Source organism: Bombus vosnesenskii, unplaced genomic scaffold, assembly GCF_011952255.1.
Source record: "Bombus vosnesenskii isolate JDL3184/JDL3185 unplaced genomic scaffold, Bvos_JDL3184-5_v1.1 scf7180000013265, whole genome shotgun sequence".
In the NCBI taxonomy this organism is placed as follows: Eukaryota; Metazoa; Arthropoda; class Insecta; order Hymenoptera; family Apidae; genus Bombus; species Bombus vosnesenskii.
Window position 1 is genome coordinate 9,536,977 of NW_022882925.1, and position 13,966 is coordinate 9,550,942.

The window sequence follows — 13,966 nt, forward strand, 5'->3', positions numbered from 1 at the left end:
AGCTACCGGTGCTAGTAGGGCCAATGGACAAGTAGAGCGTATTATGGATACGTTGAAAATTATGTTCACAATCATAGAAACGACCGTGCGATCGTGGCTAGACGCGATTGGCAAAATACAGTTGCCTTTGAATTGCACCACCAACCACGTGACTAAATCGAGTCCATTGGAACTATTAATCGGTAGAACAGCAAAGACCTTACGACATGTTGATACCCAATAATATCGAAGAAAGATATTTAGATATCTCCGATGTAAGACAACAGGCAATGGAGAATATAGAAATTAGTGCTAGCTACGATAAAGGTGGATTTGACAAAACAAAAGCTAAAGTAGTCAGGATTTTGTATTGCGCAAAAACGAGGAAATAAAATCAAACTAAATTAGATCCAAAATTTAAGGGCCCGTTTGTAATAGCTGAAATTTTGGAAGGAGATAGATATGTTTTGAAAACAGTACACGGTAAACGATCCTATAAATACAGTCACGACAGATTGAGAAAAATGCCAGATAGTTGTATTTCCGTTGAGTTGGATGTCTGTAGCGATGGCGAGAACAGTGACCATGGTGATATGAGTAACCCGACCTCGGAGGATCATAAGCACAATGACCATAATATCTAGCAGAGTATGTTATGAAGCTCGGTAAGGTCGTGCGATGGCTTCACATGCGCCATGAGTGATAATGCTATGAAGCTTGTTAAGGTCGTGTGATGGGTTCACATGCACCATGAGTGATAATGCTATGAAGCTTGTTAAGGTCGTGTAATGGATTCACATGCACCATGAGTGATAATGTTATGAAGCTTGATGAGGTCGTGTGATAAGTTCACATGCAGCCGGGGCGACAATGTAATCGAACTCTGTGTGGTCGTGCGATCCAGAAAAACGAGATTCATTTGGGTGCGAAATCGAGAATGGTCCATCAGGCCCACTGATAACCCGCAGGATGCAACCAGCATTTTGAATATTAATCATGATGTTACCAATTTGTTTCCTTTTATTCCTTTTTTTACCAAATCTCCGAACAAAATTTGCTGTTGAACCGGACCATTGGTTTATTTGGACACTTAGCTAACTTGTAAACAACGTTAATTGTATTGAGTCTAATGTGGGAAAACCCAATATTTTAGTTACACCCGAGGACGTGAGATAGTCAGGATGGCCGTGCCGGAGATGAAAGGACATCGGGGCCTTCCCTTTGGAACTTCGGGAAAATCCCTTGACACCGTAATCTAGATTCTAGCATAAGCGTAATTAAACAATTGTCATTCAATCTGATTGTATTTGTTCGAGATTCGTGATAATAAGCTTGGGCTCGAGGCGACGACCAGTCGCTGAACGTAGCCGCAGTCACGGGATGAACGCTTTGTCTAACAAAGGTATGGAGTAATTCTATAGCTCTCCTTAAAAAAAATATTTGTAGCAGCACGCGACAGTAAACATTCCAACGGTTTCTGTCCCGTGGCTCGCCACATGCAGACTCTATTCTTCGGGTATGATGGTTACCAGATGCCGATGCATCTCCACAGTACATGTTCATCTAGCCTGAGGACCCGCTATAAATCTTAGGATTTTGTTAATTAAGGTCCTTCAAACGGACAAGCAGTCTTTGTCCCAACTATGGGAAGATAGGAGAAATCTATTTTTCTGACGAACAACGCTTCCCGCTAGCAACTTTCCCTCAAGGGCGGCTAGCATCCTTCTCTAAACACCAACATGGAAATTGACCAATTAACAGCAACGTCAATTTCCCTCACTTCCCGAATGAAGGCATCTCTCCACGAATCCGATGATTTCGTGCCGTTAGACGCACCCCATCATAGTTCTCCTCGACAGCGTTACCGTGACGGAGAGTCACTCTCTCTCGTGTACGAGCTCTGGACGAGTTAACTAACCTTGCTATCTGTGATTACTCCACGCTTGGTATCAATTCCAACTTAGACTTTGATGAAGAAATAAACCTACTAACCTGTTGACCGGCGGTTCGTTATCGAGTCTTAGACCGGCGTCCCAAGTGCCTAACCATCGTGATTCTTCGCTATCTTTGTAATATCTTTATTTGTGTCAATAAACGTCACTTCAACTGTGTAAGAAGATGGATAGTTCCAGTGAAGGTTCATTACATACCTCAAACCCTTACTATGATAGCGACCCGGGACCGTATTACGGCCACGATACGACATATATATAAAAAGGGAAAATTAGTAAATACTTAAGATTTGTTCACTGAGTAAATTTAGTTTTAGAGTAAATTTTGTAGTTGTGACATAGTAAGGAACTGAGAATTTTATGTATAAAAAGTAATTTTTGAATATCAATAAATTAAATTGTTAGTTCTTTATAATTTGCTTATGAAGTTACAGCTCTTATCTTCCTCTGCCATGCAAATATAATACAGTCTAACGTTTTTGAAAGTGTTAAAAAGTCGGAGCCGCAAAAAACTCCCACTTCTGTAGAATCACTAGTAAACCACAGACATTGTAGGAATAAATTTTAATTACATCTTTCTAGCAGCGAGAGCTACTCTCCGAAAACAATTTCGAACACCATTACGACATCCCTCAAGCACATTCGGTAACCCCTTTTCTGTTAATACAAGCGTTTCTCGAGATCCCCCATAGCATGCCTCTGCGACTTACCGAGATTTGGAATATTCTAAGGAAAATGCAAATATCGCTCCGAAGTTTGGCCAAGGAGATAGAAGACGCGTACGCGCCGCCTATACGTGTCTCTCCGGTCGTGGCGTAGGTATCTGGCTTGTTTGTATTCCGTATTCGACCTATCTATAGGGAAATTGCGGTGTTCTCGACCGTCGAAATCCATGAACACGTCTGTGCCCTCTGATCGTCCTCGTTTGCTCGGTGTGCCACCGACTCATTAACCCTTTCGATCTGACCGGAGAGAGGACTTACACTTGACTAATAGGTTCAACCTGCGTGGTTCTAGTAAATTTCTCGCTAAACTGAATTGAAACCAACTTCAAAAAGCCGTCGTTTCATTACGTCTGAAACGTCGCTTTACGGATATTTTTTCCAATTAGAAGCTATGTAACGATATAATAAATTGATTTTGTATGACGCAGCTTTTTCTTTAAGCTGTACGTTTGTTTGTGAACAAAGTTATGGTTAAAGAATAGGACAGTAAATCGAATTTAGAAGAATAATTGATTTTCTTCGTGATTTATACGAAGAATAACGCGAAACGATTTTTCCTAATTTTCATTGAATCCATATTATCGAAAGTTTAAAATACTGCAATACCGCATATTGAGGTTTTCAAATTAATTGGTTGCGCTGAATTTCTCGTAATAAATAAATATTTCCGCAGGTTGGGTGGCTGAAAGTGGATACTAAGGCGATCCAGGCGATCCACGATCACGTAATAACTCACAATAACAGGGTCTCGGTATCTCATAGCGATCATACCACATGGAATCTCCACATAAAGAACGTGCAAAAGGAAGACGAGGGGCTTTACATGTGTCAGATTAACACAGATCCGATGAAAAGTCAGGTAATTTCTTCGGAATTATTCTAATAGTGAAACTGTATAATAGAAATAGAAAACTAATTATACTCATTATACTAATTATACTCGAGTATAAAGTACTCGATTAGAGGATGAACTAAAAACAAATAAAAATGTAAGATTATAAAAATAGTTAATTAAGAACTTCGAATCTCAAAGATTTTCTTTAATATTTAATCTTTCCTCAAGACTGAAAATCGATGCAAGAAACGGAGTATTTATTTAAATGCAGATGACTGTTAAGCGCGTTTAGTTGGTTGCTATTTTGAGCGTTTCTAGTGATCAAACAGTCAGAGTCAGAGCTTTTTGCACATAGTTTAACCGGTAGGACGTATCGTGGCAGAACGAGAAACTTGGTGAAATAACTAATTGGAAACGGTATCACCTACACTATTTAGATCAGTAAAGTTCCAGGATGCACGTCAGTTGTGGGGCACATCAATCCCAATTAGGTGTTCGCCTCTGTACCCTTTCTCGATACGATGTTCTACACAGTTCTTTTCACGTAACTGATGGAATTTGCACATTTTAATTTGTCGATACACGATTCATGTATGAACAAGTTAAATAAATGGTCTTCGCGGAGTGGTTACTCGATCCATCGAACAAAGTAAATTGTTGAAAAAAGCTTATTCATATTTATAAAAATAACAAGGAAAAGACACGGGAAATCTTGTTTTTCGAAGAGAAATCTCTCATTTCCATAAATGTAGTATCGGGAAAAGGGCCTAAGAAACATCGAGTTAACCATGAACAATGTCGCGAGAGCCGAGGCGCCGTCGGGTCCATCAATGTGTCGTCGATCTTTTCAAGTGCATAGTTTTGTAGAAAAGGCCTACGTGACCCTGGCAACGAGCGTCTGCGGAATACGTGTGTGGTGGGCCTAGGAAAAGACAAAGGGATGCTAGAACGGCTAGAATGTGAGTTGAGACTGGGCAGTATGAGTCGAGAAGTCAGAGAGTGTAAGTGGAGGAGCCGGAGAGTATGATAATAAGACGTGCGACGATATTGTAATCGGTCCTTTGTATTGAGTATCGCTTATTAAACTAAACTAAACTCTAAATAAAACATCATTACTTGTCCTTACTCTAAGATCCACATAAGTTACCACATAAATGTATAATATATCTGAGGTGTATATGTTGTCCGTGATACTTGTAGCTGCTGGCTGTAGACGTCGCTGCTGGGGTACTGCTGTTTTTCTTCCATTTTTGATGCGTAGAAGAAAAATCGGACTTCGGTCGCCGGAATTTGAACCCGGGTCGCGAACGTTCGTAACCTAAGGAGCGAACCACTGCGCTGTCGTCGTCCGACAGAAGTTAGTGTCGAGTGGCGGTATTTGTTGTTGAGTGCCGCCACATATCGTACTGCTATATTATTTATTAATTGTCATTGCTCTTATTACTATTACTTTAGGAAATCTTTAAATGGCAGAAATGGGATATGATCGAATTTCTTTAACGGAATTCGCATCCGTGTAATTCTGATTACCTAGCATTACTGCATGGTAAAGTAATATTAGTTCAATATTTATCTAATCAGTCGTACAATAATACAAACTATCGAATTAAGCGAACAATGTCATATTTGTGGCAAGTCCTAATGATTTTTATGATTGGTGTTGTGATAGACACAAATAGCAGTTGCTATACTACATAACTGAAATATGGAAATTTAGTGCGGATAGCGGGGGCGGCTGTATTAGTTACCTACGATGTTACAATCTCTGCAAGTATCGAAGGTATTTCTCTGGAAGCTGCAGGAGCATGGCATACCAGGAAACTTAACAAGCTGTCTCAGCTAGTTCAGGAATGTCAGCTCTCGCTTATGAACACCTTGGAAATAACACTTAGGCTTCGATCATTTTCTTCGTAACGAAGGGTAAACTTTATTAGATACTACTTAACGACATGTATTTCTGTTACTATTAATGAAACATTTGCTATAAATCTCTTATCAGTATTTTTTATTTAAGAAAGTAAAACATGTCGATTGATTTTTTCTCATACTTAATGTTGATACATTCTTTTTCTAATAATTTGAACAGGGCATGGGCTATTCTACAATTCGGAAAATCGTAAAACTCGTAGTTAAACCTTATCGATGATCTGCGACACATAAGCTTGTGATCTAAATGCGCGCGTAAAATTTGTATTTTTATCTATTCCACAAACTTGGTCCCTTTTAGAAGCGTGCAAGACAAATAACCTTGCATAAAATTGACGAGCAGCGGGACGACCCATTTCCTTTCCGCGCAAAAAATTGCAATGCAGCCGAACATAGAATTCACGGTGGAATAAAATTTGACTCCTAAAAAAAAGGGGTACAATGCATTCGTGATTCCAAAAAAGCTGTCAAAATAATGCTTTCCATGTAATTGGCAAATGACAGTCGCATTCTATTCAAGCAGTAATGATGTTTTTCGAAAGTATAATTAAAAAAAAATTTCTTCATAACTGTTACGTCGCGTAACACTACCTAGCCGAGGCCACACACCGCTGGCAATATGGCAACCAGATGTCTTCGGATATTCGCAGCGTATCTTCCATGATTGCAAGGACCTTCCATAAATCACATAGATTTCCTAGAAAAGGTCCTCCAAACGAAACAAACATCTGGTCCGGAGGAATTTCTAGAGACTATTGTCTACCACGGCTTAACAAGGGAAAGTCAGTTTTTGTCACGTACGCTGCAACTTTCCTCCCACTAACCACTTTCTCTCGAGGGCGGTCAAGACCATTCGTTTAACCAATTAAAAACGAAGCCTATTCCCTCACTCTCCAAAATAACATCGGCACCAACGAATCCGATGGTCCCGTGCGCTAGACACACTTATCCTTAGCTCTCCTCCGAGACAGCATCGTCTCCCAAGAGTACTGTTTTTGCATCCTTCGAACGGTCAACATCCTTCGAGCGGGTATACACACCCGCAGATCACTCAGTCACTCACTCATCTCGTACATACGCACCAGTGTAACTATCCTCGTTATAAGTTGTGGAATAAACGGTGAAATATAACTTACTACTGTGTCATATTCAAATCAACTACCTCTGTTATCCTAAACGAAACAGGGGAACGACTACTTCGCGGCGTCGATTCACCGAATCGTAGCGAGAAGTTACGCCCCTCGCTGACGCGTTTTCCTCGCGACCGCGTCTCTCCGCGAACGGTCGTAACAATAACTTTTAACGATCTTTCTTATATTTTCCAAATTCTATCATGCCCTAGATTAAACATTCTAGGAAGTTGACCAAGATTATTATTTATGATTATAATGCCAATGTACTTTGCAATTAACACTTTAAATATAGTGTATCGATATTTTATAATGATGAAATTTCTATAAATATTAAGTTAAGTTTACTGTAAAATTAGATGTAACTTCCAATAGAATTGCTTCACTTTTAAATACGGTTGAGAAATATTTATTTCAAGGAACCCACCCTGTGTTTGTTAAGACTATAACGTATTTTTTTAACCAGCACTAGTTTCATGAATACAGATGTTTCCGTGATAAAATTTTCCAGTTTGTTTATAAATACATACTCCAAGTTCTCCAATTCCCCCTTAACCTCTTATCGTTACTACGAAACTTTCTTTTATAAGCTATTTTTCCTGTTGAAGGAGCTTGTAAAAATAAAATCTGCTGGATTATCCTTCTTCGATAGCGATGACCACTTTCGTGTTTACCAGACGTGATAAAACTAACTTTGCCATGAATATAATTAAACCATATATTAATCATGACTACGCATATCATTATTTATTGTTTTATTTCATAAACGTGTATTCATTTATTACGTCACTTTTTTTTATATTTCAGTTATATTAGATTCAAGAAAAATGCAGTGCTTTCCAAACCGCAGGCACGAGAAAAGTAGAGTGCTTAAAGGACAAATTTTTCTCCAACGGACAAACGTCACTTTTCGTTCCATCGACTTCTCACTAGACAGCTATACCTTCTAGTATTAAAGCATGGCTGCACTAACATACACACTACTGTGCAAAGTACGACTTTTTTCTATTCCCTACTCTTTCAACCATCTGGCCTGGACACAGTGTGATATTGCGCGAGATAGGGTCGAGTTTCTCTTTTGAGATCTAATTTTCCGACATTTCAGATTGAATCCAGGCTTCCTGCCTGTCTTTCTTTCCTCCTTCCTTCTTTCCTTACTTCCCTCCTTCCTTCCCTCCTTCCTTCCTTCCTTCCTTCCGAGAGAGACAGAGACAGAGAGAGAGAAGGAGCAGTAATCGTTGCCAACTTAAAGATCCACTTCTTCGCTTTGAGTGTTACAAGATCTCTAAGTACTAAACGCAAGGAATACTGTCGAAAATGTCCGTTGGTGGGAAACAGCTTGAATACAAATTTCATCCATCCCTTTGGTTGCAATGATTTTAGACGAGTTTCAAATTCCTCTTTCTCTCTCTGTCTCTATTTCTATCTCTATCTTTTCCTCCATCCTTTCCTCCCATTCTATACACTTTGGTCGAGTGGGAAAATTCGATGTCACCTTTCCGTAGGAAATGGGCGAATTTCTATAAGCAGTTTAGTTTCGGCTAACCATATTTTCCTGCTTGTTTTCGTGCGATTTGAACAGTGGTTCCTTTCGGATATGCTTGTCGTGCCGATTGTGCGGCAAACACAATGCACCTCGGAATGAAATATGTTTATGGGAGAGGCGGTGAAAGGAAATTTCATCTGGTTGCTTTGCGTAGTACATTTAATGGAGGACAGTCTCTTTAATTATTAATATTCACGGAGTTGGCTCAAAATGAATGGTTTCAAGCAATTGACTCGCCTTTAACTATAGTACCATTTTTCAATAACTGTCCCTAGGTAACAAAAGAAAATTGGGGATGGGACCTCCCATCTTTCCCAGGCTTGTCAGCACTTTTACTGTTTTTTATCTGTAGTACATCGAGATTTTCTCCAGGGTTTTTACCCGATACTACAATAATGTTAATTCCATCGTGTGTAAAAAATAATTTTTTATATGTTATCAGACCACACATGTGCGACTTTTTTATGATGTTTGTTGAAATAATATTCGTTACTTTTTTTCCCCGTTTCTTTCCTTTCTTCTTTGTACTACTATCGTCAAGACGAGCTCAACAAACTGAGCAATTTTATTGTTTCCGTGATCGACAAATAGTCGACCACGGAAGTCAGCTGTAGGTATTAGCCATATGTTCTAAAAGAAATTGTCATATTGAAACTTGGGCAATTGCGTTACTACTACTATAATTAGAGTAAAGTTACTACGCAATATTGTTCAAGTGTACGCTTTATGCTTGCAACAGAATAAAAGGATAATTAAAACTTAAGAATGCGTGGTTTTGTCAAGAATAGTAAGAAAGTATGCGAAGAGATATTTTTATTTTATAATATAACATAATGTTACGACCGTTTCCGGAGAGACGCGGTCGCTAGGAAAACGCGTCAGCGAGAGGCGTAAATTCTCGCTACGATTCTGTTAATCGACGCCGCGAAATAGTCGTTCTCCTGTTTCGGTTAAGATAACAGAGGTGGTTCAATGACTTTAACACTGTATTAACAGGTTAACATATAATAATATATTTGACAATAATATGATGAACACGCCACAAATTGTTTAACAATGAATAAAGTAATATGCTACAGAAAGTTGACTGGACTTTGCAATATCTCTCAATGAATTCGTTAGACCATGCGTCTTTGATTTTGCTCGTCAGACCTCTCGATGTGTAACGTTTGGCTCTTCAGAAGGGACTGACTGCCCTGCGATCATTTCTTTGTCTTGTTTGGAAGGCGACCCCCACTATGCTCGGGTCACGTCACCGTTCGCGCCTATGATCACGTATGCCGCCTTCTTGTGTGGAAAACGTAACGGACAAAAATCGACGTTTCTAGAACTCGCTGCTGGGCGACAACTATGCGCTCGTCTATACATTGTATATGATGCGTCGGGCAGACAAGACGATCTGCCTGCGACACTGTAGGACCGCGAGTGACGGTTAGAAAATACAGCCTGTGATAAGCCTCGTGGCGTAACACATAATATTATATTATAAGAAAACGTGAATCTTTTCACGGTCGGAGCGGACGCCTGGATTTCATTACTCTCGATTCTAGGAAGAGATAGCGAAGACTTGAGGGTGCTGTAAATTACGTCCTTTGGCTTACTGCGTCGTGGACTAGCGGGTCCCAATGGTTTTGCAATTATGGTGCCTATAGTCCGCCTAAGGAGACGAGAGAATAGAGAAAAACGAAATGCGATTGCTGCCGCTATCAGTAGTTAACATCGCTATCGATGACTGCAACTATTGACTGTCGACTAGTGGCACTCAATTGACAAAACTAGAAGAATATTTAAATGAATGAGAAGGGGTAACACAGAATATATCTCAGGGTATACAGTCAAGCTTCATGAAAAAACTAGTTAAATAGAACATCTACTCGTTAGGTTCAGCTAAACAAAACAAAAAAGGAAAAAGTCTACTTATTCACATCATATATACATTCATAGAAATGAGGAATTATGCGATTTAGAATTCAATAAGATTGTACAAATGTTCGGTAGACTGGGGTATGACCTATTTGCATAAACGCAAAATGCAAGAAAATTTTCTCTTTGTTACTAGAACCAGGCACTAGTGCAGTTGACGTTTTCATAATAAAATGAACTGAGTTAAACTTCTGTGCATTTCCGTTATTCGCATTGATTCTGGAGATTCTAATAAAAATTAAGAACAACAAGGCTGAGGCTATCTTAGTTGTACTGGATTAGACTGGTTAACTATGATATCCCGTATTCAAATGACTATATGCGAGCGAACGTTGGACCCGAGCCCCAACCTTCTGCTGTCTCCATGTAGAGGACAAAGCAGCACCCGAGAAGGGATCACCTGCATGTGATTGTAGGAAGAGTATCAGGGAGGCATTCCTACTGAAAGGGCTACCGCAGAAAACGCTAGCTATCTTATTAGAATCGCTGGCATCATCGACGATGAGAGAATATCATAAATAACTATAAGTCAATATAATATGGCGGACTTCTGCGAAAAGAATAACGTAAACACCATAAGCTCGATTCGAGAAACTGCTCAAATTTCTGATGGTACTCTTCGAAATTGACGTATCCTACGGAACCTTAAACGTATACAGATCGATGGTACCACTCACTCCTAGCGGCAAAGTAGAAGAAAATCGCATGGTGCTGATTCTTAAGAAGCGCCTACAGTTCATCAATTCTGAGTATGCCCTGACATGGGGCGCAGCTCGGATATTAGAATATTTAAAGACGTTATATCCATTTGAAAAATCAATCAATAAAGAACTTCATGGGGAAATATGCTGCGATGCTGTTAACACTGGCTACGGCAATATATAGCGCATATACATTAATTAATATAAAAATCGAGAATATAAAGAAAATAGCGAAAAAAGTGTAAAAAGAGGTCCCTGATATAATAAACTCCTTGGATCCAAATCGGTATCAATCCTTATTGATACTCTCGAGGTTCGTACAGTCTATAGAATTATGCGTGTAACATCGGCAATCCTTGAATATCTAGAGAGAACAAGAAAAGTTAGAGGCGAGATCATAAATCTGTTTATTTCGATAAAAGAGATCTATCAAAAAAATAACAACCTTCAGTCGTAGATCAAAGAAACACTATACAGAAGCGGGATAAAAATATCAATATTTTCGAACAATTCCACAAGACACATGGTAACTTCAAAAGCGTTTGCCGAAGCTGCATGTGTTACAGGGATAAAAAAGTATATAATTTCTGTTCGAGATGTAAATTCACTGTTAAATCTTCTTTTACTTTTGTCGTTTGTGGAGAATGAGCCAAACTGAACGATATATCAAATATTTTTGACAATAACATTTAAAATATAAAATCCAGATACTATGAAGTAAAAAACTGCCGTTTCTGAACAACTAAATGTGTAATTTCAAGAACGACGCGCGATACATAACTAAACGATCAAACGGACTTATCCGAAGTGAAGTTCGATTGTAATTATATAAAGAGCCTTGTTCGAAGAGATTAAATCCTACCCTAAAAAATTCTTTACTAAGAATTTTCTCTCTTGCTTTCAACCCCAAAAATAGCAATTTTAGGCTTATTCTGAAAGAATGACGAATGTGAGTGGGAGACGCGTGTAGGATAGCGATTTTTTCACTCTAAACGTTGCGATACCTTTATTATAATCGACAAGAAGATTACATATGTAATCTCTTCAAACGAAACTTCGACCGAACTTTACTTCAGATAAGTTCGTTTGATCGTTTAATTACAGTATCTCCCAGTTCGTTTATAATATTTAAGATGAATCCATAACGCGAATTACCTAGTACCTACTTTTCGATAGCATTCGAGAATAATGATTTATCAACGAATTAGCTTATGTAACTTTGTATCATAAATATCAACTGCTATCAATAAGCTATATCGTATTATGCAAAAGAGAGATTGATAATTAGAACCTGAAAGAAAAACAAGGCGAGTCGAATTGAACGAATAGCTGAAACAGAATCCGAATTGAGATAAAATTATAACATCGAAAATAATTTTAATAGAACGGATGAGTTGCTCGAATGTATTCGAATAATTGAAATACAAATTGAACTTTGAATTCTCCAAATGGCTCAATTCTAAATTACACTTGTCAAATTTAATTGCTCTGATTAAATTTGCATATACTTGATGGGATTGAATTCTTAATTAATTGAATTCTTTAATGCGCACTTGGTAAAACCAATCTTATTGTTGAGATATAATCTCTGACGTATTTGATCGATATTCACAAGAGAAAGACACAAAATAACAACAACGAAGCATTTTCCAAGGGAATCGGTAATTCCTGATAGGAATTAATAGCCTCGTTGAACTGCGGATTATCATAAAGATGAACGATCCTTTAAAGCCGATTATAAGGCTCGCTCGAATTTGAAGCCGCTAAACGAATTGATCGATTAGACGTTATTTCGATTAACACGTATATTTATCAACATCCTTGATAGAGTCCTATGCGACTAGACGATAATTAATTCGTGGAATGAAGCCAAGTTTCATAATTCACTCGTGACACCGGCAAGTTTACGCGCTTGGGCACGCGTGTCTGCCTGTCACTGAACTGTCACGTGGCAGGGATAAAGGATAAGGGTACCACGGAGAAACAGAGAGGACGAGAAGGGCACACACCTCTGCCCGCCTGTCTCGCCTTAATGACGTATTCGTTGAGACTGTTTTAAGCAGTTCAGTGACTTGCGAGACAACTCGGTTATAACGATTGAAGTTTCATCGTAGCGTAGATTACATCCTCGTAATTCCGCACACACCTCGCGGTAGGACGTAAGAGCAGGTGCCTCCATCTTCTGTCGACTGTTGGATAGCTTCCTTAAATCGTGAGTGGAGTGGAAAGATATTAGAGTGAAACCAAGTCCTTCGACTATACCGACGGCGGGACGCGACACGACGCGACGCGACGACCTGTCGTTTGATGCACCATCATTTCGTAAAATCCAGACGCAGATTGAACTTGCACGTTCTATATTCCTTTCTCTACGAATCCCTGAAAGGAATTATAACAGTACGATAAATAATGTAGTAGCTTGCTCGTTGATAGATACTCGGCTAGTACGACTTCGCGCTTACCGCGATTTTCCGTGTATGGTGCTACTTCAATAATGTCGATTATTTGAAACGATGACTTGCGTCAATAACCAGCATCGTTCCGGACTAGAACCTGCACTGCTTGTAAAGGTACTTATATAGGTATTTATATAGGTATATATATAGGACGGTGTCCTACTTACCGAATGTTGTCAGTTTTTATATAGGATCGAAGAGAGTTTACCTTCAATTAAATAGCGTTGAAGGTTTTTAAATACTGGAGATTTCAAGAAAATGAGTATTCCAAAATCTATTTCAATAATCGGCATTTATCGTGAAGAAGCGCAGAGCTTACCTTCTTCCCACTGACCAGCTTAGGAATCATTCGCAAAAATTTTAGTAAAACATTCTCGAACGAATCTTTCCGCAATCAATCAGCGAGCGTCAGGTGTAATAAATCTTCTAATGCAAGAAAGTGACGAATACATAGTTGGAAGAAACCAGTAAAAGACGCTCGCCCCACGTAAAACACCTGCAAGAGAGAGCAGACAAATAAAAGTTGCTGAGTTTTCGAACCTGGCGTAGTCAGAAGCGAAATCATGCGGAAAATGAGTAACGAACGAGCAGTAGTTTCGCTGTGCAAATAGAAGAACTAGGTGAATCTATCCGGAACTTTGTATTCTCTTTTCGTCGCCGTCTCTTTGTCGTACCCATTTGCGTACGTACAGTTCACGTTTAACCAGCACGCGATCGGTGCGAGATATGTGAAAATTCAAGCGAGGATTGTTAACCAGCGCAACAATGTTGGGTAGCATCCGCGTCGACTTAC

The 13,966-nt window shown here is 39.1% G+C and overlaps 1 protein-coding gene across 1 annotated transcript in view; it reads left to right on the top strand.

Annotated features, from left to right (window-relative positions):
- Positions 1-13,966, top strand: part of LOC117243109 (lachesin-like) — a 104,750-nt gene that overhangs the window by 75,595 nt on the left and 15,189 nt on the right. The window contains exon 5 of the mRNA XM_033510319.1: positions 3,330-3,515. Within this exon, the coding sequence (XP_033366210.1) occupies positions 3,330-3,515 (186 nt within the window). The remainder of the gene's footprint in view (positions 1-3,329; positions 3,516-13,966) is intronic.